We start from the raw sequence: 26,668 nt of genomic DNA on the forward strand, positions 1-26,668 counted from the left end.
TACGCCAAAACTAGCAGTGTAGATTGAAACGAAACAAAATGTATTTTTAGTGATCACGATAAAGATTTTATTGCATTTCACATTGGGCACCCCATAAGTCACTTGAGGGGCCCCTTGAGAGACCCCTACAGGGGGCTTCTCTCCTGCAACAGAGAAGCGCGTTCGGCATGTTTGTTGCAGAACCTCTAAAAGATATAAGCTTTCACTTTATGTGCTTGAATCCGCTGACATCGCCGGTGTGGAGCTGAGAGCTCATCCAGCTCCTCGCTCCTGACGTCGCGCTTGCAGCTCCGGAAAAGGTACATTTGCCTCTACTCGCATGTCGTTCTTCCAGTGGCGGTCAGGGGAACGCTTGATGGGCAGTCAATAAAAATGTGGCTGCGCATGTAGTCAAGGAAAAGACAAGCAGGAATGCTGGTTGCCACACACTCGTGAGATGCGCTGCTTGCGTTCCTAAACTCGCGCTGCTTCGCGAATTCGCTGTATGCATCGTTCCAGCTCTTCCTCCTGCAAAAAGACGAAATAAGTGGAATACCGAAAAGAAATGCGGAACAAATTGCAGACGGCTCGTTATAACAAAAATCCTTCAGTTTTTCCTAGTACGACACAGCTGAAGCCTTTACCTCTGGGTCCCCTTTTAGAAGCGACGAAGCGTCATAAGGGGAACTTATATCGCTCTCGACATCAGCTGTGGTCTCCCGAGACTCTATGGGAAACACCTGAAGCGAATGCATGTATGAGCAAAATGTGGGAACATAGTGCCGGTCAAAATGGAACCGATGGGATAGAGGAACCCCTAGTGGCACCCCGCAAGAGGACTCTGCCGCTTCCCAACCCGGCAGCATTCTGTTGGCGAGTAAGTAGTTAATAGGGGGACCTACAGAAGTCGGCCCAATCCACTTGAGGGCAAATATCCCTTCTTGCTCGGCGTTTTCCGAATCGGTATCCGTCTCAGAGTCCGACTCCTCCGTCGCGTGTGCCTTTCGTACTCCCTGGGGCACGAAAGGGAGTAAATAGCGAATTTTAAATATGATTTTCCAGATATATATGTACGTACACCTTCGGGGCCCTGGCCCTTTGGGAAAATCAGAAACGGTTCGGATGACTCAGACACCATGGAGGAGAGCCTCTTGGAGCCTCTAGGTGATGGAGCTTGAAGATCTATCCCGGCCCCCGCCTCTACAGGCCTAGAAGCGATTGGTTCGTCTTTGCCTTCCCCTGAATTGAAATCAATGAAAGGCAGCAATGTTGATAGCCCCCTAGTGCCAGCACTACCATGCGTTCAGCTTGAACCAGCCACACCCCAGTCGCCGCGGCAGCAGCATAAAGTGACGCTCACCGAATCCAGGGCTTTGCTGCCAGAGATCCCTGCGGTAGTCGAGAGTCATCCCAATAATGATGAGTAGCAGGAAGAGGATGAAGAAGAAAACATCAGAGGGGTCCGTCCATTTGAACTACAAACAAGGAATAGCACATTCATGAAAGACATGCATTACGAGGGCAGGAACACAGAAAGAAATGAACCGACTAGTATATTTACCTGTGTAGGATAAGACGTGAAGGATAGGATGTCAAAGGGACTCTCTTTGCCACCAGAAAAATATGTCCAGCAGAAACAAGCCGCAGCCACTGCGCCATACGCATTTGTGACCCTGCAGGATCAAACGCAAATATTAAAATGCACCATTTTAGGAGTATGTCTTGTTGGGTGTTGCTGCGTATTTGATTTCAAATTGAATATCATCGTGTAGTCTCAGTTGCACGTAGCTATCGAAGTTTTTTCATCACAGATGCTGCGGCTTACGCGGTAATCGTATTCTGGCTCCAACGACGGAAGCGGCGTTGCGCACCCGAAAAGCAGAGGAAGAAAAACCCGGTAGCAAGAACCAGCAGTATCCAATGAGATCCCCACCCTGAAAATCGAACTGTACAGTTAACTCCTTGTGGCTGTTTCAGCTTGGTCACCATGGGAGATGGTACTATTGCTAGTGCAATATGAGTTTATGAATTATTCCACGGCATGTGAATTCAGGGGATATGTAATCAATGGCTTTGTGTGTGAGCGTGTGTAGAAATGCACACCGCCACATTCATGCTCCATGTTTTCAAAGCCCTCTGCTTGATCACGAACATCACAAAAGAACGACTGACCTGTAGTCAAGACGCTTTCTTGGGAAAGGCAAGTGACGTAGATCATGTTGGGGATAATGAAACTCGCCCATAAAATGCCGCACAACGGAAATAAGCGGTCGGGGTGTAGAAACCTGATAGAAACGATAATAGGAAACGACAGCTAGAGAAGTTCTCTATCAGGTTTACCCGTAGATTCCAACCGCAGCAGACAACTCTGCCAGAATTATCGCGACAATAGGAAAAATTTTAATCAGGAGTGAGGCCTAAACAAATTTGCAATCTATTTATTGAGGCATATTACGGACATGTACACACCTTTAGGACAAAACCGAAGGCCATGAACCCCAAGTTGAATGCTGCGCCGTCCCCACAGTAAGAACGATCCTAGCACATTTTCACTCTAAAAATCCGAATTCGACATACCGGTGTACCAACTTTTCATGAGTGGACTGCGAGAAGTTCCGGTAAGCCAAATGACTGTTTGGTTTGGTCATGATGCCTGCCGCCTTCCCACAGTTTTTCAGCTCATGACACGCGTTTGCTTACATGCAGGTAGGGCAGCAGAATAGGGGAGTAGTGCCAAGGAACCAACAAATGGGTCGCTGAATTGCAAGGCACCCCAAAGAAGGATATTTGGAAATTCCCACTCTCTGGTGGGTTTTGCGGCTGGTTTCATTCATGAACGACACACATTTCTTTGTGATATTTGATTTTCACGTTCGTTATTTCTTACGGGGTCTTGGCTCATCATCCGCCCGAGGTCCTGCAATTTGGTACGGTGCTACCCAAGAGCGCACACCCGACTTCATTCTTGTGCATACTACGGGCCCACCAGGAAGGAAAAAAAAGAAAAGGGGCAAAAGGGGTGGGATACGCATTGTCTTCCTCGAAATTCATGGACGCCAATCAGATATTACGCACAAATATGTTTCAAGCAGTTTCAAAAAATTATGTTTCAAGCGCCGGTGTGCGTACACCCGAATTGGAGTTTTTAGCTACGCTGTTTTCCAGGACGCTTTATTCTGTCAACTCGATTAGCTTTTGCTTCGTACTACCCGTAGTAGTATATTAACATTACTTATAGGAACATTCTAATAACGTCCGCAATTAGGCGTTCTTGTTTCAGAACACATTCTGATGGACTGTGCTTCTTGACACTTTCCTCCCAGTTCCCACGAAGTAGGATGCTGTTCCCGTTCAACTTCAGTGCATCTTGCCCACAAACAACCATGATTTTCCTGATGTCCCGACATCAGCGGCACGCGACATCGTACACGTAAGATTCAATGGCTCCCGCAGTTTCCGGTCGCCTGGCTTTATTATGGATCAAGCAAGGGTTTCGGTTCTTCCGCTCAAATTAAAACCGCAGCTCAAAGTAAGCGTTGTTAATAGCGAGTTCTGCAGTCCCGTTCGCATCAAAAATGAACGCGAAACAAAACTACTTCTTTGGTTGAGCGGAGATGTGATATGGGGAGCTACAGCTGGTTATTTATTGCTAGTTGGATGACTAGCTGTGGCCAGAATCTCGTCCAGACCTTCATTAGGAAAGTTGCTTTCGATCGCAGATTCAAGAAGCGCCGCCTCCAACTCTTCCAAACTTCTTCTACAAGCAGCAGTTGCCGCCCCCCCAGCAGCCACTGCGCCCTGAAGCATGAGGCGCAGCAGCAAGAGCGCTAGAGCGGGGGGTGCATGCACAAGTGGTGACCAAAGGGAGTACCGACTCCATACAGTGGAAGAGAGGATGAAGGACACGAAGAGGCGAGACAACTTGGCCCTCGCGACAAACGCTGAACCGCAGCATGCTGCTGCCAGTAGACACGGAATGGCATGCTTCTGGTCCAGCAAAAAACGCAGTAGCAACACCTAAGGCAGCGCACAGAGACACATCAGTAGAGGCATGAAACAAGCACATGCTTGGCTACTGCAGAAAACAAGAAACCTTTAGGCATCTAGAGTCGAGTCACCACCGGTGTTTGTGTACACCCTTCACCAGGCGCATGGTATTTCCTTCTTGTTTCAGGCGCTCCTGTGTATCCGGGGAGCATAGGTCGCGCTAGCTGGGTTGTTACAGGCATTGAGCATTTAAACGGGCAACACCCCTGATATCGTGTGAACTGCCTCGCCAGCCCGGAAGACCCACATGAGGAGGCGCGGATTCGTAGAAAGAGGCGAATTCTGGCGCCTGATGGCCGAACCAAAGCGCCTTGGCCCTCAAAGGCTCTGTGCGGTTCAAACGAGCCAGGCCGGAGAAGGAAACCCAAGGAATATCGCTCTTGTCGGTGGCGGCACTAATTGAGCTCGCCGGGGCAACAGCGAGACGCCCGGGGGGGGTTGCTGCATAGAGGATGCACGATAGAGGGTTTTTCCCAGCCTTGCAGCTTCTGGCTGCCAGCCAACCTCGCTCTTTGAGCGATGGGGGAGAGAAGACGAGACGCCGTGGCTGCAGTGTAGCGCGCAACACACGGGACCCACACAAACACACACATGCCGAAATACGATAATACGGGGCTTGGTTCATTCACTCGTTGACAGGGGGCAGAAAAAGGTGCCGCTGTATACTCGACCCTAGAGAAGCATAATATCGCGGTTGCACACGTGCAAACGCGCCAGCGGCAACCGTAAATGCCGCGGCAGCTTTGGCGCGTTTGAGGCAAGGATCGGGCACGACCACGTGGGTTATAGGTATTTTCTCTGCACTGCAGCTAGACATCAAAGAGAGATGGGAGGGGCGACGCAGGTGCAGCAAGAGAAGGGCGCGTGGCATCTTTCACGGTGACCCACTAGGGCCGGAGAGCTGCAGCAGCGTTGTGGTGAAAGGAAACAGTAGCGACGCACTCTGTTTGGCTTCTGTCGCCTGTTCTGCTCTTCTCTTGCGGTCTCTTGTGCCTTTACAAGAGCCTCCAGTTGCACCTGGATTTTCGCCGCTGTTTTGCTTCGCCACATGCCGCGCTGATGTTCAAACCAACGTGCTGCAGCCCGAACTTCCTCTGCCGCCGCTGCTGCCGAGCCCATCGACCCTTCGGAGAGTAATGGTTCGGCTGTAGTAGAGTCCGGCGATGCTGACGATTCAGAAGACGCGTATGAAGATGATGCTGTTGATTCTTCCTCACCCTCTCGGTTGCTGAAGTGTGTTGCTTGTTGCCTGCTTTGCGGCGCGTCGCTCTGCCAGTCTTCATAGAGAAGATCCGCATATCCCCGCTTCGCCTCCGTTTCCTTCTTCGTTTTCGCGGTAGCCTTCTCCTCTGATCCTGCAGTAGCTGCTGCTGCTCGAGCCACGGCAGCTGCTGGCTCTCGCCGCCAGAGTCGCCTCCAAAGGTCCTGCATGGAAGCGACGGGAAAGCCAATGCAGGCTACTGGGGAGCCTCTGCTGTGTGAAGCCATGGACGCGCACCTGCTACCGCACAGAGCCATCCGTTGGGGGATAAGGGCGGGGAGGCAGGACGCAGCTGCTGGTGTTGTGGCTTGAAAGCATGGCAAGGTGACGAGGAGGAACCAAAGGAAGGAAAAGGAAGGACGCAAGCGATATCGAGGGGCGTCCTTTATTAAGGATGCCAATGCAAACGCATTGCACCGGCAGCTGCCCGCTGCCGCCCCTCGCGCCTTCATTCCTGCGGAACCTTCGTACAAGGCCGAGACAACGCCGCCTCAGTCTTGGGGTTAAGGCGGCTCCCCGAGCCGCCTGCGACTTCCCCGCACCCAAATACTTGAATCGGAAAGCGAGTCCGGCCTTCGTACACCCCTGTGCCGTACAGTCTGTGCACCGTAGAATCCCTGGGGGGCCCTTCAGTGGCTGGAGGGGCCCCCCAGCAAAGGCCATAACAACCCCTCTTCAAGCCTCCTTCAGACCAAGAATATTGTAAGTTTAATGGAAAGTGCACTTCAAGGGGCGAAAAGGTTATACACCGACTCCCAGTGCATGCAGTCTCTTATGCCCCCCTTGGCTTGCAGGGCGGCTTATGGGAGGGAGAGGGCCCCAGCGTCTGAGGGCGCCAAGGTCAGGACTCAAAATGCCTGGATCGAAGCCTACTTAAAAGTATTAAAATATAAATTATAACCTGAATGTAGTTTGTCTGCTCGGGAAAGTGCCTTGCCCTGGGCAAGCTTGCCCAGGGTGACCTCGGCCGGCGATTTTAGAGGGTGGGGTTTGAAGTATTCCTTCCGGCTATCTGCTGGCCCTTGAATGATTGCCGAAGAATGTCTTCAGGTACTGCCGCCGCGTCGACTGCGGCAGCAGGCCTTGCCGATGACGCAGGAGTAAAGCAGAAGCGGCAGCAGCAACAGCAGCTGAAAAGAAAGAAGGAGCTGCAACAGCTGAAGGACAACGAAGAGCAGCTGCAGCTTTGTGTCGTTCTGATGCTGCAGCAGCAGCAGGCCCCCAGGATGATGCCACTTGCTGCCATCTCCTTACGCCTGCTGCAGCAGCAGCAGCAGCTTGTTGCGGCCACGTTACTTCTGCTGCGTCGAGGCCTTCAGGAGGTTCTTAGCAACAGCAGCCGACTCTTTGTCGGCACCCAAAGGGCCTGCGAAGAGCGCATGCAGTTCCTGCAACAGCAGCAGCAGCGGGAGCGGCAGCCAGAGCAGCAGGAGCAGGAAGAGGAGCAGGATGTAGACTGGGAAGAGGTTGAGATCAGAAATGAAGACACTCTGTGCTGGCCACCGCCACTTCCGAAGCAGCAGCACCAGCAAAAACGGCAGCAGCAGCAAGAAGAGAAAGAGGAGGAGGACGGCGAGATCTATGTCCTTTTGCAGTCGCCCCCAGCGCAAGAGGTAAACTCCTGCCTGCTGCAGAAGCGGATTGCTGATTTCTTGCACTTGGCCCTTACAGCTCTACTCTTTCTGTGCGTATTCTTGGTGCCTGTAGCTTCGCCTCCGCGCGGCTTAATTGACTTACACAATTAACCAGAGCTGTGGGTCTGCTTTTGTGCTCCTCAGTTGGTGTTTGGCAGCAAATTTTTACAGCGCTGCATATGCGGCTTCTTGGATGCCAAGGACGTGCTGAGCTTCGCGCTGATTTGTAGAGCTACCGCCGAAGTAAATTTTTGTGAAGTGTAAACCCTGGCAGTGGGGCAGCAAGCCGCCTCCCCTGACCCCAAACACAAAGGAGGCGCGTTTGCAGCCAACGATTGTCGCGGCTTGTCTGGTGCAAAGCCCTTTATCTGGGCATTTAGGGCGTAGATGCACATTTATATATACATTTCGTCATTCGGTTATTATTCATGCCAAATATATATATATATATATATATATATATATATATATATATATATACATCTACATATATATGTACATACACTCTGTTTCTGCGGGTTAGTGTATTTGTGGATTTCTTTGTGTGTGGGTTCATATCTGTCAGTCTGTCTGTGTTTATTTGTTTATTTGTTTTATAGGTCACGTCCGATGAGGACATATGGGGTGTCCTACTTCGAAGATCCTTCCCAAAGGCACTGCTGATGAATCCTGATGAGCTGCAGCAGCAGCAACAACAGATTGAGCAAAAGAAGGTCGCTAGGCAGCGGGTAAGCTCAATGCAGGCTCAGACCTCAAATACAAGACTCCACTTTAGCTCCTTTAAGGCATCTTTTTGCGTCCACGTACTTGTAAAAATGAGCTGCTGCGTCATTCGGAGGTAGAACTCTTCTGCGTTGTCACCAGCGAAGGGCTGAGCCTCAGGCGCATAAAATCCTACAGGGGTCCTGTGTGTATGGGTATAAGTGTGTATGTGCATGAGTGTGTATGAGTATGGGTATGAGTATGTGTATGTGTATGAGTGTGTATGTGTATGGGTATGAGTATATATACATATATATGTGTGTGTGTCTCGTAGTTGATGGATGCGATTTTGACACGCTTTCCTCCAAACCGTTTGATTCGCTTCGGGGAACTGCTGCGGTTTGCAAACCGCTTTGTGCAGCAGCAGCAGCAGCAGAACGTGTGGCAGGAAAGGGAGCCGTCAACGGGTCGCCAGCGAGGGCTGGCGGTTTCTGTATTGTCGGTAGCTGCTCTCTCTGATGCGCTGTCGTTCTTGCCGGAGCTGAAACAGAATCCGAGTAGATGGGATTTGCTTGTCATTGGAGGGGACGCCCCCGAGTTTAGCAAGTGGGGGGCCTTTAATCCTTACATGCGCCCTCAGGAGGGCACGGAAGAGTGGCAGCTTCTGATGGAGTGGGTGCAACAAGATGCGCAGGAAAGAGAAGACGAGGAGACACAGCAGCAACAACAGCAGCAGCTGCTTGAGCAGGTTGGAGGCTCCTGGAAGCGTCTTGATCAAGAAGGGTCCCCCTGCTCGCCAGGAACCACCACACGCAGCAGCAGCAGATTGACGTCAAGTCAAGCCTTTCGTCTGTGGTCAACAGGTCTGCTGCAGCCGGATCAGCAGCCGGAGGCGCCTTGGCTGTACAGCAGCAGCAGCAGCATGGCGCATAATCGCAACAGCACGCTGCCCGTGGGGGACCTGCTGGATCTCGCAGAGCGGCGGATATCAGCCATACGGCTGGCAGACCCTCTGGAAGCACACAAGGTGGCCGTGAAGACGCTATTTGCGATCGTCTATTCGATACAAGGGGATGCATGCTGCAGCAGACGGGTGTCTATCATCCTTAAAGCGCTGCAGCGGCAACAGTTGCTTATCGACAGAGAAACCCGAAAGAACGTACGCCTCAAGAACCTCCCTTTCCAATCTTTCCGTAGGCGAGCGCAGTCTCCTTTTTTTCGTGTGTGATTTGCTTTCCCTGCTGTGCATCCTGACAAGCAGCAGAGCAGCGCTTTTTGCGCCCACCTCTTCTCCCGCCCGGCTTCCCCGTGCTGGCGTCAAAAAGTCTGCTGTGTGGGGGCCTTTTTTTCGCTTTGCAGCTGGAAAGACGGCTAAACTTCTTAATGAGCGGGGTGGCTGCAGAAAGGGCCTTTGGCCGCTTCTACTGCAGCGGCTGCCGCAGCAGGTGGCGCAGCGGGTTCGCATATCCAGAGGTGCCACAAGGCTGTCTTAAATGCTTCCGACAAGTCAAGCCCCTCACGTTGCAGCCCCTCCTAAAGCATCCGTCCATGCTTCCAGAGCAACAATCGCAACAACAGCACCATCAGCAACAGCAGCAGCAGCAACGGCAGCGGCAGCAGCAACAGCAGCAACGACCACAGCAGCAACGACAGCAGCAGCAGCCCAGCCAGACGCATCACCACGACAGGCAGATCCAACAGCAAGAGCAGCAACAAAGATTACAGCAGCAAGGAGGGGGACACAGGACTAAAATCTATCAGCAGGACCAGCCGTTGCAGCGGCGCCGACAGGAGATGCAGCAGGCACAACAAGAGGAGCAGGTGGACGGTGTCGCAGGCAGACATTCTCTGCAGGAGGGTCCCCCCGACTGGATCGTGGGGAGCATTCCAACGTCCCCACCTCCCGGATTCGAGGACGTCATTCTTCATCCCCCAATACATATCGACACGGCAATAAGCCAGCTAGCGAGTCAGCTAGCTAGCCAACTCGCCGTCCAGTCAAGCAGCCAACCGGCCTCCAGCCAGATGGCTTTGCATCTGCATACACGGCGGTCGAGCGACTCGGTTGAGCACCCAGCTGGCCAGCAAGCTAGCTGCTGCGCGGTTAGATGCACAGAGGGGGGGATAGCTAATCAACACGCACCTGCCTTTTGGAGCACAGCGCCGCACCAGCCAACTGAGCATTCCTTAAGGGGCAGGGGCCCCCGAAGCGGCCGGCGGTTGCCCCCAGCAATGGAAGGAGCACCGAGAAATGGGGGCGATAGTAGCACCTTTGGGCGAATGCGTCGTGGAGCCTTAGGTGTGGGAGCGACGACTAGGCATAGCAGGGGTCTTTCTCCGGAGAGGCTTACCGCCCCGAGGAGAGCAGAGGGGGATCTTGAGGGCAGTGAGCGCAGGGAAGATAATGGTGGAGAGCTTAGCCGCCGCCCTTACGTATCTCTGCAGGGGCGGCAGCGCATTGTGGCGGCACTGTTTGAGGCCAAAGGCTTCACGAAACCGCCCCCGCCCCCCAAAAATAAGTTTCCGTGAAGAGGCATGTTGCCCACGCCACGCAGGGAGAGCCTACTCTGTACTTTCCTAGGCTTACGCCGGCCCTTAAGGGCTGTCTGAGCAGCTGCGGATGCTCAGCGGCGGAGACGGGGGGTTGTTGGGGGTTGTTGGGGGGGGGGGGGTGAAGCGCTCGCGTCGGGTCCTTCCGCCTCCTGCCGTAGCATATTCTCTTTTTACAGTCCGAGCACATTCAAGACCTTTGCCCGATTTCGCTTTGGGCCTAGCACTTGCGGAAGTAAGAAAGAGCGCCACCGCATTTCCCCCTCAGGAAATACAAAGTGCCTGGCGGGTTATTATGGCTAAACAAAACTAGGGGAAACTAGCCGCATCCTACAAAGGACACGCAGGCAGGCTCGGCCTGCGTCACCGGCCGCCTGCTGTGCCGAGCTCTAGAGCAGAATAAAGGCTGTTTTTTCGCAGATCGGGCGAGTTTCGCACCTACAAGCGCTCGGTGAAACCCCGCCATTACAGTATGTATCAGCACGCCGCCGATTGTCTGTATCATAGAAGGGAGGCAGAGGGTAGAGAGAGGGGGGAAACAACGAGGGAGGGCGCCGGACCCTGGGGTGCCTTTCCATCTTCAAGGCGTCTAATTCGCCTTTTCACTGTTGGTGCTAGCAATAAAGCCCTTCGCACAAAAACATCTCTAAGCTGGCATATATGGTGGACAGCCTATCTATCTATCTATCTACTACTTCAAGCTCTGTAAAAACCCCCTAAGGGAAGAAACCCCAACTGGGGCTTTTCCCCTCCGTAAGGGTAGCCAGGTACGGCGGCTTGGTCGCCCTTTTATACGTTAGACGATCGCCAACAGCCTTTCCGCCACGCAGAAAAAGCATGCTTTACGCGATGTGCAGACACGTCTCCGCCAGTAAGGTTGCGCGCCGAAGCCCCCTAAGGCCCGCAGTAGTCTGTTTCACCACTTGCCGAGGCGAGCTTCCTTAGGGCAGTGAGGCAACGAAGATGACACCGTCAAAGCAACGGCTGCCTCGCCCCACATCTCGGCGTGGGGGAAAGCTGCCTTCGTTCAGAAGAGGTATACGGTGCGCCGGCTGGCCGCTTGGCTTGGAGCCCACAGCTAGCCAGCAAGCCGCCTAACGTGTGCAGAGCAGGAGGTCTAGCAGTCACAGCGTGTGTGTCTAACGCCAAGAGTGTCATCAGTACACCCGGCCAGGGAAGTTTGCACGCTCGGAACGTGCAGATTGCGCCGATACGCAGGCTTCAGCTGTCCTCAAGCACGAAGAAGTTGCCCGACAACTTCTGCTCCTTGTCTTTGCACGATTCCAGCTTATTGATGCGCGGTCTGAAATTCGTTGGGTCCCTCCTGAAAGTGATATTCAGTACCTTGAGGAATTTGTTCATCCCGCTCACCAGCGAGTCCGGTGTGCATGCCCGGCAGTTCACGCTGAAGCGACACACAAGCGCATCCGCAAATCTTTCCTAGAGAAGTGGCTCCCTGCACTCCAAACCGAATAGCGGATGCCCTTTTCTTTCGCCTTGTGCGCTGCACATCCGAAAGAAACGAGTGTTCAGCGTCAAAAGATTCCCCCGCAGCAGCCAGCATGACGGGTGGGTGGAGGCACCTCAGCGCGCTCCGCTCTCACTACATACCCGGGATCTCCTTCAAAGACAATGACTCGGTCTGCGAGGTATGTTGCCATGATAAAGTCATGCTCGACAACAAATGCCGTTTTCTTTGCATGCAAAATAAACCTGCATGCAAAGTCACGCGCCCCGCCCCCTCGAAAGCGTAAAAAGCTGAACTTCTTTCCCTCGGCTTCTACGTTTGGCGAGTTGCTACAGCCCAGTTGCACGCTTTAGAAAGCGGAAAGGGAACACGAAATATCTGTCCGAAGGTAGCACAAAAGCTCTTCTTGCATCGCCTACCTCTTGATGACTTTGCTTGCTGCAATCCTCTGCTCCGAGTCCAAATACGCGGAGGGTTCATCAATCAGGAAGATGTCGGCCGACTTACCCAACGCCACGATGAGGGCCACGCGCTGCAGCTCACCTCCAGAAAGGAGCTGAACCTGCTGATCCATCACCTGTTCATATAAACACCGAGTCAGAGACGGACAGGCGGTTATCACCAACAGGCAAATCTCGCATCAGACAGCGTAGGGCGTGCTCTCTGTAGGGGATCGCGCATGCACGGCAAAACTGCAAGGCTCAAGGGTCAAGGCCCACCTGGTCAAGATCTAAGGGCCGCACGACATCCGTCTGAAACTGTGGATGGTTGAACGCATCGCGGATCTTTGCATAGAAGAGCTCCCTGAGGAAATGCACAACTTGAACGTAAGTAATCCTTCATTCGAAAGGGTGTAGAGTAGAAACAAAACAGCCATTAAGTGAAGGGTTCATTCTCCCTTCTCCTCGAGTTTCGTCAAGAGAGCCGAGCGCGAACTACACGCCGCTATATCTTAAGGCCCCTCATCATCCCCCCTCCGCCCGCCTTCCCTTTCTGCACTCCCCGCTCGAAAGCGTCCAAGCCCCAAAAGCTGCCCTGCCGCACTTGACTGTGCCTTGAAACTTTGCAGAAATGGTTTGAGGCTTGTAAGAAACGGCAAAAGTTGGCAGCTGTTGAGATTCGTCATCTGGCGCTAGCAGACCCGCGAGCATCCTGCAGCCATACCGCGCATACACTGCAAGCCCGTCAAAGCGCCGAATTCGGATGCTGTCATCATCTACTTGAAACGCCAGCATTCTGAAGCGGCGTTTACCCACCTAATGAAAGTCGACTTTCCGGTGCCGTTCTGACCAAGCATGACAACTATCTCGGAGTCTGAGAAACTGCCCTTCTGAACCTCCAATTTGAACGTCCCCAAGGTCTTCGTCATCGCGGGGTATTCGTAGAAATGCAGCCGCTGCGCACAAACGTGTCCATCGCCCGATCGACAGCGCATGCAGACGCCGACGACCTAACACATCGCGGAGGAGCGCAGAAACGACGGCCGTCTCTACAGTCTAACCTGCGCTTCCTCGAGGAGGAGGTCCTGGTCCACAGCAAGCTTGAAGTTCAAACTGTCGTCTCTAAAACGCAGATTTTCCGTCGGAATAAAGCCGTCTAGAAAGTGATTGATACCCTCTCTGACCCCAAAAGGAGTTGTCACGACACCGTACGCCCCCGGCTTCCCCCATAAGCAACATATGAAGTCCGAAAGATAGTCAACTACAGACAAGTCGTGCTCCACCTGTGAAGAAAAATGCAGAAAAGGGAGCGCGCCCACACACGCACATCGCGAACGCAGTCGCAACCTCGAAGCAGTGCTCCCGGGGGAGCACCTAACGCCTCAGATACACAATCTCCGAGGTGACAGACTTCTCCGTCTCCGTGTGTATATTTATGTATGTCAGTATGTGTGTATGTGCATATGTGTACGTGCGTTAATGTATGTGCATATGTGTACGTGTGTTAATGTATGTGCATATGTGTATGTATGTATACGTTTATACATATATGTATATATGTAGATGTCAGTGCCCTCGCTCGCCCTCTGCTATCCTCCGTAGAATCATGTTTCACTGCCCATCCCCACTGGCCAGTCCTCGCTGGCTCTCTCGGTAGCTCGCTCTTATGCAAATGAGGCGGCCTCATTACCCTGTAATGCCGACGCAGCGAAGTGTTTTCCCTTCCCCCCAACCACTTGCACGAGCACTCCCCAAAAAGCCCTCAGCCATGCATACCACGATTACGTAATTGTCGCTTGTGACGGTCCGTCTGATGATGGTGGCAGCCTGTAGCCTCTGCTTCACGTCCAGATAGGAAGACGGCTCATCAAACATAAAAACGTCGGCCTTCTGGGCACATGCAGCCCCAATGCAAAAGCGTTGCAGCTCGCCTCCGGAAAGATCGCACACTTGGCGATCCAGCAAATGCCGCAGCTCCAATTCGTCGATCAACGTATCAACACGACCTGCTTCGTCCCGGCTCTTCAGAATCTGGCCCACCTGACCCTTTACCTGAACTCAGCGGCCGTCGCAGCTTCATGAAGACGCAAATGGCATTCTAGAGCTGACGTACAGACAAGACACTCTCCACCGAATGCGCAAGAACAAACGAAATCGCCAGGCTCCGCATGTAGCCGCCTGGATTCTGCAGAAAGCGCAATTCAAGCCGTGCAAACGAACCCCAGCTCACCTGTTTGGGGATGAGATCCACGTATTGCGGCTTGATGACCGCCTTGAGAGTCTCTTCAATGACCTTTGTGAAATAATTCTGGAGCTCTGAGCCCCTAAATCCCGAAACAATTTCGCGCCATTCCGGAGGAGACGCATAGCGTCCTTGAATGCAACAAAAAACACATGCGCGCTTGAGGAAGCGGAGGTGCTGCCTGCGGCTGCGATGCGCCTAGGAGGGTGCATGTACAGCTCGAAAAACCCAGCTTTTTGCGAGATATGCCTTACCAAGATTAGGCTTTAGTTTGGCCGAGAGGATCTTCAGAGCAGTCGATTTCCCAGTTCCATTGGTACCGACCAATCCCAACACCTACAGCAGTGATGCAAAACAAAGAAACGGCCTCAGACATCTGGCATTCCTAGGTGGTTTGTTTCGAAGCGGGGGCTGCCCGTAGCTGTGCGTTCTAGAGGACGCGGTGCGCATCGCCTTTTCCTTCATTTCTCAAGCGTGCGTACGTGACAACGCGTAACCGGCAGCTGGCTGGCTGAACACTCGCGAATAAAGCGGTGTAGTTATTCAAAAGGCAGAAACGCCATAGCTTCGTTGTGCTTACCTGCCCAGGCCTGGGGATTGGTAGCCTGTGCAGCTTGAAGGAATTCGGCCCATATCGGTGCGTTACTTCGGCACCCAAATCTTTCGGAAGGTTGATAATAGCAATAGCCTCAAACGGGCACTTCTTCACGCAAATGCCGCACCCGATGCAGAGAGGCTCTGAGATGAAAGCAAGCTTGCTAGAAGGGTCTACTTCAATACACAGCTTGCCTGAAACGCAGCAGACGCACACGGCACAGACGCCGGTATACGCAACAATACTATGCGCCGACCCGAAACGCGCAATACGCACCAAAGCCAGCACGCCATGAAGCGAACAGACAAATTTCCGTGGAACACGCGTACAGGGAAAATGCAGACGGATATCAAAAAAGTTCGGCGGCTGGACGCAATGATGATTAAGAGATACGCAAACAAGGTATCCACAAACTAAGACGCCCCCACCACTTGCAGCAAAGACGGGGCTCCAATAGGAATCGAAGACATAAAGCGATGACGAAACAAAGGGTGATATCAAGAAATCGCAAAAAAGGGCCGCGAGAAGCCTCCTAGTGAGCGGTGTTATGTTACACCGCAGCAAGCCATTCAGCACGGCTTCTTAAGACTATTCGAGCACAAAAGATGGGATGGGAAAGACCAAATCGGTCAGGAAGAATGGTAGTTTGACGCGAGATCTTTTCTTCTCAGCATCGCCCTTCACTCTGCTGCACAAGGCACCCCCGCCCCCATGCGTGAGCATACAAGTGCCTGCCTACCTGTGCGGACGACGGGGCAGCTCCTTTTGCACTCTTGCCTGCACTTTTTAGGCTTGCATCGATCCGCATTAACAATTGCAATCCTCAGTCGTGACTCCTCCCCCTCCTCGTTCTTCTTTCTATTCGGCGCCATCTCTAAACGGTTAGATGCTCAACGGCGATCGGAATTCAAAAGGACGCGTGCCCCCAAACGCGAAGGCCACGCGGCGCACGCGCTGCATCCCAGGAAACTGGGAAGACTTTGAGGGGCGAAGGCGCAGTAGGCCTTGCCGTGTAACGACGCCACAGATGCCGCGTGGCAGCGCAGGAACGCGCAACAGTACGGCGGGCCCCACAGAAGCTGCAACAGCAGTGTTCTTCCTGCAAGAACGCAAAAGGCTCACAAGCAGACGGAAAACTCGAGGAAATTAGGGCCCTTAGAGGCGTACTGTAGACCTGCTGCCTGTACTGCTGCTGCGGCTGCTGCTGCTACGTTTGCTCCTACTTTTGCGGGGGAATGGAATTATATGCCACTAGGGGACCGTGGCGCCTCCTTTGCCGCTATCGAAGCAGTTGGTGATGCATAACGCAAAATACTTCTTTGCCGCGGCTAGCGCTCCAATATTAAACAGAATTTATCCCATGAGCCTCGCGCCTGCGGGGCTGGCCGCTGCGGAACCGAAAGCCCATGCGGAGGGGCCCCCCGTGTGTTGTGGCTGCTATGAGGCGTGCTGCTGCGGCTGCCCAGTTTGACGGGCGAAGGGACAAGTCTCGCTGCGGTAATACAAAGGTTTGTCACATGGATGCTGCTTACGCTTTTTAAATTGAAAACAACTGTCACTCAGTGATATCAATGGCCAGAAGGAGCAGGTTTTGGATGGCCGCTTGTCATTCGCCTTTTCTTGCCATCTGCAGCTCGCGGCCACCGACCGCCACAGGCTCCTCGCCTTTAACAAATCAGCTTCACTCACCCGAATTCTAGAGTAACCTTTTAAGATACTGTTGTTTCCCTTCTCTCAGCATGCCGGGGCCCCTAAATCCTCTAGGAAGCTCTCTTTGAGGCCAGGAATTACTCTCAGGCCGGCGTACTGCAGGTAGTAGATTAGGCCTCTCTGTCTCTGCCTGTCTCCCAGCAGCCGATGCCGAGTGACGAACTCAGGGAACGCAGAGGAGGTGAGGCGAGGTCGGATCTGCAGCCAAGACTTCGTTGCATCATCAGATACGTCGTTAGGAGCTTGCCTCCTCATCTCCAGCAGCCGCAGCAGCCGCCTGCTGAGCAGTCCTGGGCGTTAATAAAGGAAGCCACGGACGTTCCAGAATCAGGAAGCAGCAGGATGCGGGCATGCGCGCTCCAACCGGATCAGCTCCGAAGGGTACTGCGCTCAGAGCCTGCATTCCTACCGCAGCTGCAGCAAACTAGTGGATGGCAGCACCGACGGGAGACACCGTCGTCAGCTGGTTCATCACGCGGGGTATATTATGGCTCTGAGGGTCTGGAGAGAGCTGCAGCTAGGGCGAGAGAGTCAACAGAGCTGGCAGCAGCAGCAGCAGATCAAGCCGCAGCAGCCGTCGCGCTTGCATCCGCAGCGACGCGCGCAGCAACAGCAACGGCAGGGGTAGCAGCGGGGGCGGCAGCTGCCGCCGGTGCGACTATCACAAACCTCCCACTGTACAATATTGAGTGGGGTGTGCCCGACGATTTCCTCCGATTCAATAGGCGCCTTCTGAAACCCCGTGAGCAGAGCCGCTCGCAGCAGCCTGCAGGTGTATAGACACCCACCAAACTCTCCTGCCCCCCTGTAAGGCTGGCCGGAGCTTTCTTTCGAGTCTAGGAGGGTTCCTTTAGAGGCTTCTTTTTTATAAGCCCCACAGGCCATCACTTCGCCAAAGAATGAAACCCAGGACACGCGGGTTGAAGGCGGAAAGTTTGAGAGGACAGGAAACCGTTTTACGGTTTCATTATGCATCCTCCTTTTGCTGCAGTTTTTCACTCACTCTCAGCTGTTCAACAATGTGTATCCATTTTAAGAGCTTTCTGCCCTTTCGCCTTCGGACATAAACCGTCCTAGCCTTTGACGTACACTGGAAAAGCTCTGTGAGCCCTACCCATAAGCAACAGGACTTTGTCCGTATTCCTAGGAGCCACAGAAACGACGCATACTTACTGCATAGAGATATGAATAGGTAAACAACCAGCTGGGGGGGATGTTTTCATTTGTCTTGCGCAAAACATGCTAGGAGCTCGGGGGCTCTGAGAGAGGTTGGTTATCACATGCAGGAGGGGGCAAACAATGGGCCCTAACAGGCTAATACCCAATTCCCCTAGTCCTTCACAACCCAGGCGTCCCCCAAAATATAAACAGTTCCCTGGATCCCCCCCTGCAAAGCGCTAGAGCGGGGTGCAAGGCTCAAACGCTGTGGCGGCACATCCGACGCCGTTGGGGACCCACCCCTGATGGTGGTGCTGCAATCTCTGCCTGGAAAAATATTCTTCGATGAAGAGGGGTGGCAGAGGCTATTGTCAACATAAAGGAGCAGCTTCATTTCGTTGGCGCAAACAAAGCAGTGTATCAAGAACAAAAGCAGCATCCTAGCGCGCTTGACTGCTAAAAGTTTTCCCAAACCACTGGAACTTTTCATTCCTAATTTTGCCTCTTGTCTCCAGCCACCATCTGTTCCTTGATTTCATCCAGGTAGGCGATGAAGGCGAAGGCCGAGACGTCAGCTGTGAACTGTTGCTTGTAAAAAAACCGAGAAGCAAGAAAAGTCGTGAAAATTGCTTTCTGATACGGCTCTGGCACTCTGAGACGAAACACAAAGCAGCAAATGGCAGGAAGAATGTGAAGCTTCTGCGGATATGCAAACAACTGCAGCCACAGGAATAAAACGAGTGTATGGCTGGGATGCAATACGCTAACGAGACGAGTGCGGCTAAAACTACGAGTACGATTCTAACACCGGCAATGCATACATTAACCATTTAATGAGTTCGCCAATAAGCATACAAGCACATGTGGCATCATGGCCCATGATCGCACGAACGTGGAATGGCTTCAGGAGTGCGCGAACCCCAGAAATTCGTATCACCACTGGGATAGAGTACACAAAGCTTTCATCATTTTGCATTCACCCTAACATTCGTAAAGTCCAAGACCCTTTGGCCAAAGGGCCATTTCACGATTTCAAGAAGTTGAAACAAAGTGCAGGCCGAGTCTCGAGTAAGTCGTACCTCTGCCTGAAAGTTTCAACGCTGATCAGCCCAGGGACGAGAATATCGGGAATTGCGGTCTGCAGCACGAAATTCACCAGAGCCTGAGAAGCACAAGCAACAAGAGCGCCGCACACACCTGAAGTAAGGTAACACGCACTCTAGCTGCTGATGTGGATAAACTATGGCAGGTCCCAAAAGAAAGTAGAGAGCATATGTGCGCTGGAAAAAGCCCAGAGCGCAGCAACAACCCTCAACGAAATGCCCTACACTTGAATCTTAGCATAACGCGGCGTGAAAACATATAAACAATACCATAACCAAGCTTCAAAAGGACAGAATGCCAAGCAAAAAGGAATAGGACAAAACCGAAAAAATGCATGAATTTAGCGGGGAAGCGGAAAAAAGGAAGCACTTACGTCGTCGTGCCACAGAGCGTTGGACTTGGCGATGTCCTGCTTCAGCTCGATGATCTTTTGGGAAAGAATATCCGTTAGGTCGCACCGATGCATTCCTAAAAACCAAAGGACCAAGGCCAGAGTACTTATTGGTGAAACAGAAGCAGCAAGGAGCATGGGGCAACATCCTTACAATCATCTGAACAACCTGGTACTCTTGACTATTGGGATACTTCACACATCCCAGAGTTCTCACTAGTGCTGAACCAAATATCGTCATTATCACCCACAGTTCAATACGCTGCTACAGCATGCAAGAAGCTAAAGAAGGTCAGCATTTGCAACACACACAAAAAAGTGAATGCTTTGATTAAACAGTTACCAGTTCGCTTGGCTTCATTCCAAAGTGCCTCGAATTCAAGTTTCGCATTTTCTCGAATCCTCTTTAGGATTGCCTGGACGTACTCCCGGTAAAATTTTGGAGGATTTTTCATGTCACGAACCTACAGGCACACGCTCAATGCACTGTCAAACAAAGCTGGCTAGCAAAGCACAACATTGCAGCTGTACCCTATGTAACGAAGAAACGGCTGAACGTGCAAGTTACGAATACAAAAGCAAAGAGTTGCACGATCATGGACGCCACATAGAGATGAGCAAGCAATACCTGCATGTGTTCATTGAATTCCTCCTCTGTAAGCGCCAATGCCGCAAGGACTTCCATGCTGCTCGAAGTCACGCCACCCTTATTTGTCGAAGCTGAACAAAGGGCAACCTCAAGCAGCAAACAGGATTGAAAATACAAATTGCAAGAACATCCTTAGAAGCATGCAGAAAAACGTACTGCCGGTCACTACGCAGAACGGCTGCATCTAGTCTTCAATACCCCAAAACAGTGAGGTGCCCCACGGTAAGACGCCTGGCCTCCCTCTCCTCCGACTATGCATACCATCTTTAAAGAGAATAACGCCTCTATCCTCCAGAATTCTTCGGGCGTCATCGGTGATGAAGACATTTGCTCCCTCAACAATGTACTTGAACTTCTTTTCCCCTGTTTTGGGGTCGAACAGTTTGTCGACATTCTGAGGCGTGATTGAGGCTGGCCGTCCCCCGCAAGGATTAAACAAGTCCGCCGACGCATATGAAGAAAGGTGAAATGTGTTCCTGAACTCGAAGCCGCTCGCCACGCGAGTGCCATCTGGCAAGCTGAGCACAAAATACACACAAAGTACTCATCCCCACGGATTGAAAATGACCGTAGGCGTGCAGAAGACAGGCAAGCTGGAGCACCTTGAAGCATCAAAGCCCACACCAAATGCTTTCACACGGTTCTGCACAAGTCAACGCGGCAAAGTGCCTCCAAACAAGCCTCGCCTCAGCAGCTGCAACATCCTAAAACACCTCGAGGGAAACCAGATACCCAGCAGAACTACAAGCCAACTGCTCATCCCAAACGAAATTTCTGAAAAAGAAAACTAAAGACGCGGACTGAAGCCCACCCCCGACGCGAAAGCTGCTTCTGTAGCCTCGCCCCCGTCAGCTGCCTTACGTGATGTCTCGGGCTTCTTGGTCAACCTGAAAGCCGCCGGGAGACAGTAGAGCAGGATTGTAGTGCATTGCACTCGTCGGCTTCCCCTCGAAACGCAGATGAGCAAGACGCTTCAACTCTGCAGCATCCAGGCCTGAACGCAGCGTCCATCAACCCAACCAAATAAAAGGAGCACATGTGCAAGCAATGAAAACGAGAGACGACAGTAGAAAGGCAGGGCCAGAAATGCCCACAGGCACCGCAAATGCATGACACGAAGGTGCAAAAAGTAAACTTAGAAAAGGAGCTGCAGGGGACGTATATTGCCGAACCTCTTGGGTCGTAAACAACTCCAGACCCGTCGACGACTGCAATGGTTTTCGACTTTGTCTGCAGTAGCGCGTTGCACCCCAAGTCGCCATCTGGCCCTCCCGTCTGGATACGCGTTACCTCCTCTTCCTTCAGATTCAATTTCTCATAAATCCCTAAAGGCAGGGCAGCGTTACAAGAATTGCACGGTCGAATCAACCAGCGCAGTAGAGAGGCGCGAGTGGCTTGGTTCTACGCAGGCACTCGACTTTGCCCGGTGCACCACCGTGCAGGCGAAAGCCAACCAACAGGATTTCTCCGGCGGCCACTAAAGGCTTTCATGGGGAGCGCGGCAAACTCAGAACCTTCAAGAGACACCGTTCCTCCCCCCTTTTCTCCTTCCCCGGAGTTTTCCCAATGTGCGAAATAGGTTCCCCTCAGATCTTTATGCGCCCCAGAAGAAGGCAGACTGACCTCGCACATACGTCTCTACACTGGCCGTAGTCATGCCAAAAACATCGTGAGGAATGCCGCCCTTACTGGGGGCTTTGCCTGTAGTGAAAGCCTTCCAAAACCAAGCGCCCCTCTCTTTGGCCCGCAAGGCAGCCCAGTCGACCAAGCCGCCTGTTCCTGTGGCAGCGACATGAAGAGAAGAGACAGCTGCCACGTTCAAGATGGCAAACCGTAGCCGTGCAGGAGACTGTTGCATGCCTCCCTAAATCCGTGGAACAATCCCCTACTACACAGGCAGGCAGCAGCGAACGCGCAGCGTGAGTGCGGGAACGGAGGGCACGCGCATCCACCTGCGTACCGGTGTTTTCGTCTGGCCCCAGGAAGCACACTTCTGACATGCCTAGTAGATCTACAACATCGTGATGAGGGAGAAGAAGATCCAACATGCTGAACAGCGCAGTCGCACCCGCGCCCGCATGCAAATCGTGCACCCCACACCAAGCGCCCCCCTAGCCACGGACGAGGCCTGTAACATCGCCAAACGAGCGACTGGAACTAGAAATCGCTTGTTGCCGGCTCCCCCTACTCCTCAGCGTCTGTCTGATCAGCAACGTGAAGGGCATAAGGCACGTCTCCCGAGTCACCTCCGTATACCGCTGCTGCTAAATCACTCCTTTCAGCTCCGAGAACGGCTTACTTGTCAACGTAAGCCTTGAAGGCCATGGGTGTGAGCAGCTGCGCCTCCGGGAGGGTCTTCGCCTTATTCAGCAGAATAATGCCTTTGGAGCCGCCTTCCGAGATGTCCTTGTTTTTGAATTGCTGCGTGAAGGCGAGCTTGAAGACTTCATCGAGAACGGTGCGCTTGTTTCGCTCGTAAGCGACGGTGCCCACCGACTGCACCACCCTAACGCCGCCTCTCGCTACGTCCGCGAATCGCACGTGAAATCCAACGCTCTTGCTGGCCACTTGGAAGAAGACGCTGTACGGCAGGACTGGGAAGTCAGAGGCTGGAAGGAACGCCCCAGAAAAGCGAAATGCGAAGCCGCACTTAGAGTTCATCCAGAAGTTCGTCCGCAGAATATGCTGATTGAAGAGGCGGAATTTCAGGAACACTGGCACTGCCTCGGAAGAATCGAGGCGCAGGATCTTCTCTTTTAGCTCGCACTCCTCCGAAAACACGCCCCGCTTCATTCTGGGGTTGTGCAACGACTGCAGCGTACAACACATGACCAACCCCATATGAAATGCAGGCAGGCAAGAAAGTTCACGAAAAGAACGCCTTTAGATTTCGTATTCCTTGCGGTACCAGCAGTGCCTAGCCGGTGCGGTACAGAGCTGTCCCCTCGACCTCATTCCCCCTAATATTGACGCCCCTGTAGCAAAGTGCACAAGCCGCCGAGACAACGGCAGCGAAAACATCATCACTCGCTCCCCTCGTTTCCCCGGCAGCTCCTCTCCCTGTCCCCCTTCCATGCAGGCACGTGCAGCGCAGTCTATGTTACTGAGCCTGACCTCGAACTCCTTATATAGAAGCTTCACGATCTCCGGATTGTCCTCTACAACCTTGAAGATCATCTCCTCGGAGAAGGGGCACGTCTTCAGCCGCGTTCGTAGCTCGTACACTTCTTGCATAGTCAGATTCTTTCCTTCGCGCAAAATACGAATCGCGCACATGTGCTCACACCCTCAAGTACCGCCACTCTTACCGCCTCCACCACACATCGAGGTCCTGAGGCAAGCGAGAAGAGATCCTGGCCAGCGCCAAGACTTCCTTCCCCCGCTTTCCTCCTTGGCTTCGCGAATACTCGTTTTCTCCATTCTGCCCTCCCCTTCCCTGAACAAAGCCCCTCGTTCGCCCCACCTCCAAACTGCTTGACAAGCTTTTCAAGCCTCGGAAAGCTGTGCCCAACTGTCCCGGAGAAGTGCAGCGCAAACTGGCACGCGCTCATCGCGTAAGCAGCCTCATGCACCGTCAGCAAGCGGTCCTGCGCACATGCCACCTCATGCAGCCGCGACCGTCGCATGCATGCGTGCGGCTTGACAGCAGGCGAGGCCTCCATCCAGAACAACCCACCAGCCAACGCCGAAAAGCCGGTCTTTTGGAAACACACAACTCCGTGAACGCTTGAACTGTGTACCCCCACACATACCCGCGCGAAATCAGCGAACTTGCTCTTCGGCATCGCAAACTGCATCCTCAGAGCTGTCAAGAGGTGGTCGATCCTTCGATGCACCGCACCGCAAATCCCGCAACAAATCTCCGTTACAGAAACCTCTAAGGTCACAGAAGCGAAAAGGAGAGAGCGAGGCGGGACGAAATCCTACCTGTCCTCTTCGGCCATGTCCGGATCGACCAGTTCTTTGACAGGAAGCGTTTCAATAAAGCTCGTGATAACTGTGGCACCGTTGGCGAGGGGCTCCACATACTTCCTCTGGCTGTAGAACCCCCACATCGTCACACAGTCCTGAAACCGCAGAAGTTGCACCGAGACGCACAGAGTCACTTTGCCGGCCGGTAGCGGCTAGCGCGTAGAAACGTAGAACGCTAGGGGGGCGAGAAGAAGGGCAGACCACACAAAAACAGACACGTCTGCCACTCAAGAATGTGCCTGGCTGGCGCCAACAAGGAGGTACAAAAAAGACGCTGCACACGGCTGCGACGGCCAGCCAGAAAGGAAGCGAGGAGACGGAGGCGGGGGAAACTCAAAGCCCTACTCCAAGTCTTGAAAAGAAGTCTTCCGTGTGGGGACCTCGGCGGAAGGCCAAGTCTGAAAGCGGGCAGCAGAAGAGGCAGACGCGGGTGCGGCAGCATTATGGCAGAAAGAAGCAAGGGGAAGGCAGGCGATCCTTGCTTGCGGGTTCTATATCGCGAACCTCTGCCGCAAATACAACGACACTGCGCGCATCGACGCCTACATGCCGATACACAAACAGTTGGAGCGAGCAGCACCGCAAATATGCAACAGACACCGCTGAAACTTAGAGCTGTGGACAGTGCATTGCCAGAAGGAGGGGATCGGTTGATACGGGAATGCCCCACCGATTCGGTGACCAGTGCCGCGAGGAACCTGCGACATATGCGTAGAGGCAAGCAAGCATTCAACAACAAGGAATATAATGAAGGCGCGGGTGAACTGGAAGACCTTCCCCTCCTCTTGCAGCCGAGTCTGCAGGAGGAGACTCTGACAACGCCTCTACGGGCAAAGCAAGCGGAGGGAGGGAGGAAGGACGTGGCGGAGTGAAGGGCAGCGCGAGAGCAGCAAGGCGCTCCCGCAAAAAGGAACGAGCACCCACCACATTCACAAAGAGCGCTAATCCTGTCGAGTCGTCAACGACCTGTTTGGAAACGACACACACAATACAATGCACACGGCGGGGCCTTTCCAGACCATAGCGGCACATCAAGCAGAGCGCAATTTAACGAGGAACTGTGCGCAACGAAGGCCAAAACACGCGACGGCGTGGGAACATACATACACATGCACATGGGCATACATACATATATACATACGTATACATATACACAACTGGACGCAAACATGACCCAGGCGCATGCCCGTCTGCCTGCATCTATACAGACACACGCATTGGTGAAAGTAGGAGATGCAGGAGAGGCAAGGCCATGGCGCCAAGTATCCCATAGGCGCAAGCACGTGATGGTCAGGGGCAGCACCTGTGAGTTGAGTTTTTCAAAGATGCTGGCCGTGACGGTCCTCTTTTTGCTGGCGTAGAAGTCGACATCAAGCAGCTTGGAGAGATCCTTTTCGTTGGGTGACAGCTGAGGCGAACGCGCACCAGCAGAAGTGAGGACAGGAAGGTGTAAAAACGAAGACGCGCATCATCAGAAGGCTTGGTCGAGGAGGGAAGGAGTCCAGCACAAGACCACGAGCGAGGGAATGTGCAGGAAGGCGACATTGAATGCCGACATGCGGACAGCCATGCTGAATCGAAAAACGAGCGATTATAGGGTGTGAGAAAAAAAATCTCTCTGGACGTCAAAAAACGCCGCTCCTTGTGCCCCTCGGTGTCGAGGAGCGCCTCTCAGAAGGCCTCTTACTTCTTCAGGTTTGAGAGGAAATTTTGGTTTTTGGAAGAAGTAGGTTCTGAGTCTTTCGGTGTCTCCGTCGATCCCAAAGACGCTTCCGGTTGACCGATAGCATTGCATACGCATCTGCTGCTTGTTGCTGGAGAGTCCCATGTCTAAGAATTCGAGTTCGAATTGCTGCTCCACTTTGTAGTTTTGCGACGCCTTTCGGTTTGTGAGGGAGGCTCTGGCCAGAGCGAACACGTCTCCAGTCTTTTCGTCAACCTGACGAATTTCGGGGAAGTAATCGGCTCCCGAGGCGGAGTGGAGGGCCCTTGCCGCGATCACTGCCAGCAGATTGTCGGCAATAGCCGCTGGATTGGCCGTTTGGAAGTAGAATTCGTTGAGCCCTAGATGGTTGTAGTATTCCATGGAGTGTGAATCGACAGCTGCGTCTGTGAATAGCCCCTTCGCCTTGATCAGTTTGCGCACTTCGGCGAACTGGGCACTGTACTTGGCGCTCATGGGTATAGGTGCAGCAGCAGCAGCTGCTGCTGCTGCTGCCGCTGCTTCCGCATCTGCCCCAAACCAAGTGCTGTCACCGAGGGATCCCACGACTCGTGGAGGCGTGAATTCGAAGGAAGAGGAGTTGTGCACTCGGCCCGGCTGCCCATCGAAGCTCGTGAAGAGCGAGTTGCAGCGATCCTTGGAAACAGATGCGCCGTTGTTGCTGTTGGCCCAGTCCATTTTCTGCTCCTCCGTATACATTGTAGAGAAACCAGAAGGGTGGAAAAACGGAGCGAAGACGCCGGCCGCACACGCGGAGGGAGCGGACGAAACAGAGCAGTCAGCAGGTGCACCAAGTGAACCTGACGAGGGAGGCGAAACACGCTGATCAAAGCCTCCAGAGGGCTGGAAGTCCGATTTTGAACCGTCTGAAGACAAATGACGGATCCCAGGAACACGAAATGCTATTGAGCGCCTCACGCAAAGTACCGCAAGGTTTCGAAAGAGGGACATAGCTTGTCTCCGGCAGGGGGCCTACCAATTCTCAATCTGCAGAGTACAACCTGAGGAACTGTGCTAATTCTTCTCCCAAAAAACACAACTCG

General features: G+C 53.1%; 4 protein-coding genes across 4 annotated transcripts; 1 reads left to right on the forward strand and 3 right to left on the reverse strand.

Annotated features, from left to right (window-relative positions):
* Positions 1-3,618: 3,618 nt before the first annotated feature.
* On the reverse strand, positions 3,619-5,739 carry LOC34619039. Its single transcript, XM_026337900.1, has 3 exons — positions 4,969-5,739; positions 4,274-4,573; positions 3,619-3,996 (listed from the first exon to the last, which is right to left on the reverse strand). The coding sequence occupies exons 1-3, from the start codon at positions 5,737-5,739 to the stop codon at positions 3,619-3,621; spliced, it is 1,449 nt and encodes a 482-aa protein (XP_026193685.1).
* A 588-nt stretch (positions 5,740-6,327) lies between these two features.
* On the forward strand, positions 6,328-9,279 carry LOC34619038 (putative uncharacterized protein DDB_G0294196; the record flags this gene model as incomplete). The annotated part of the gene is made up of 4 exons (XM_026337901.1): positions 6,328-6,900; positions 7,521-7,649; positions 7,958-8,062; positions 9,202-9,279. Coding segments are annotated over exons 1-4 (885 nt in total), but the record flags the coding sequence as incomplete, so codon positions are not given.
* Positions 9,280-11,394: 2,115 nt separating this feature from the next.
* On the reverse strand, positions 11,395-15,790 carry LOC34619037 (ABC transporter E family member 2). Its single transcript, XM_022732348.1, has 12 exons — positions 15,658-15,790; positions 14,904-15,112; positions 14,578-14,659; positions 14,312-14,454; positions 13,858-14,133; positions 13,143-13,364; positions 12,898-13,037; positions 12,686-12,793; positions 12,361-12,445; positions 12,061-12,218; positions 11,785-11,886; positions 11,395-11,578 (listed from the first exon to the last, which is right to left on the reverse strand). The coding sequence occupies exons 1-12, from the start codon at positions 15,788-15,790 to the stop codon at positions 11,395-11,397; spliced, it is 1,842 nt and encodes a 613-aa protein (XP_022587407.1).
* Positions 15,791-17,188: 1,398 nt separating this feature from the next.
* Positions 17,189-26,081, reverse strand: LOC34619035 (glutamate dehydrogenase 2). The gene is made up of 21 exons (XM_026337877.1): positions 25,590-26,081; positions 25,206-25,310; positions 24,827-24,868; positions 24,573-24,600; positions 24,248-24,300; positions 23,858-23,997; positions 23,683-23,755; positions 23,394-23,517; positions 23,045-23,178; positions 22,230-22,741; positions 21,891-21,979; positions 21,554-21,709; positions 21,103-21,255; positions 20,792-20,924; positions 20,192-20,448; positions 19,910-20,001; positions 19,625-19,745; positions 19,264-19,358; positions 18,866-18,948; positions 18,296-18,438; positions 17,189-17,280 (listed from the first exon to the last, which is right to left on the reverse strand). The coding sequence occupies exons 1-21, from the start codon at positions 26,079-26,081 to the stop codon at positions 17,189-17,191; spliced, it is 3,117 nt and encodes a 1,038-aa protein (XP_026193662.1).
* Between the last annotated feature and the right edge of the window lie 587 nt (positions 26,082-26,668).

This window comes from Cyclospora cayetanensis, unplaced genomic scaffold (genome assembly GCF_002999335.1).
Source record: "Cyclospora cayetanensis isolate NF1_C8 unplaced genomic scaffold, CcayRef3 CcayRef3_contig_21, whole genome shotgun sequence".
Classification (NCBI taxonomy): domain Eukaryota; phylum Apicomplexa; class Conoidasida; order Eucoccidiorida; family Eimeriidae; genus Cyclospora; species Cyclospora cayetanensis.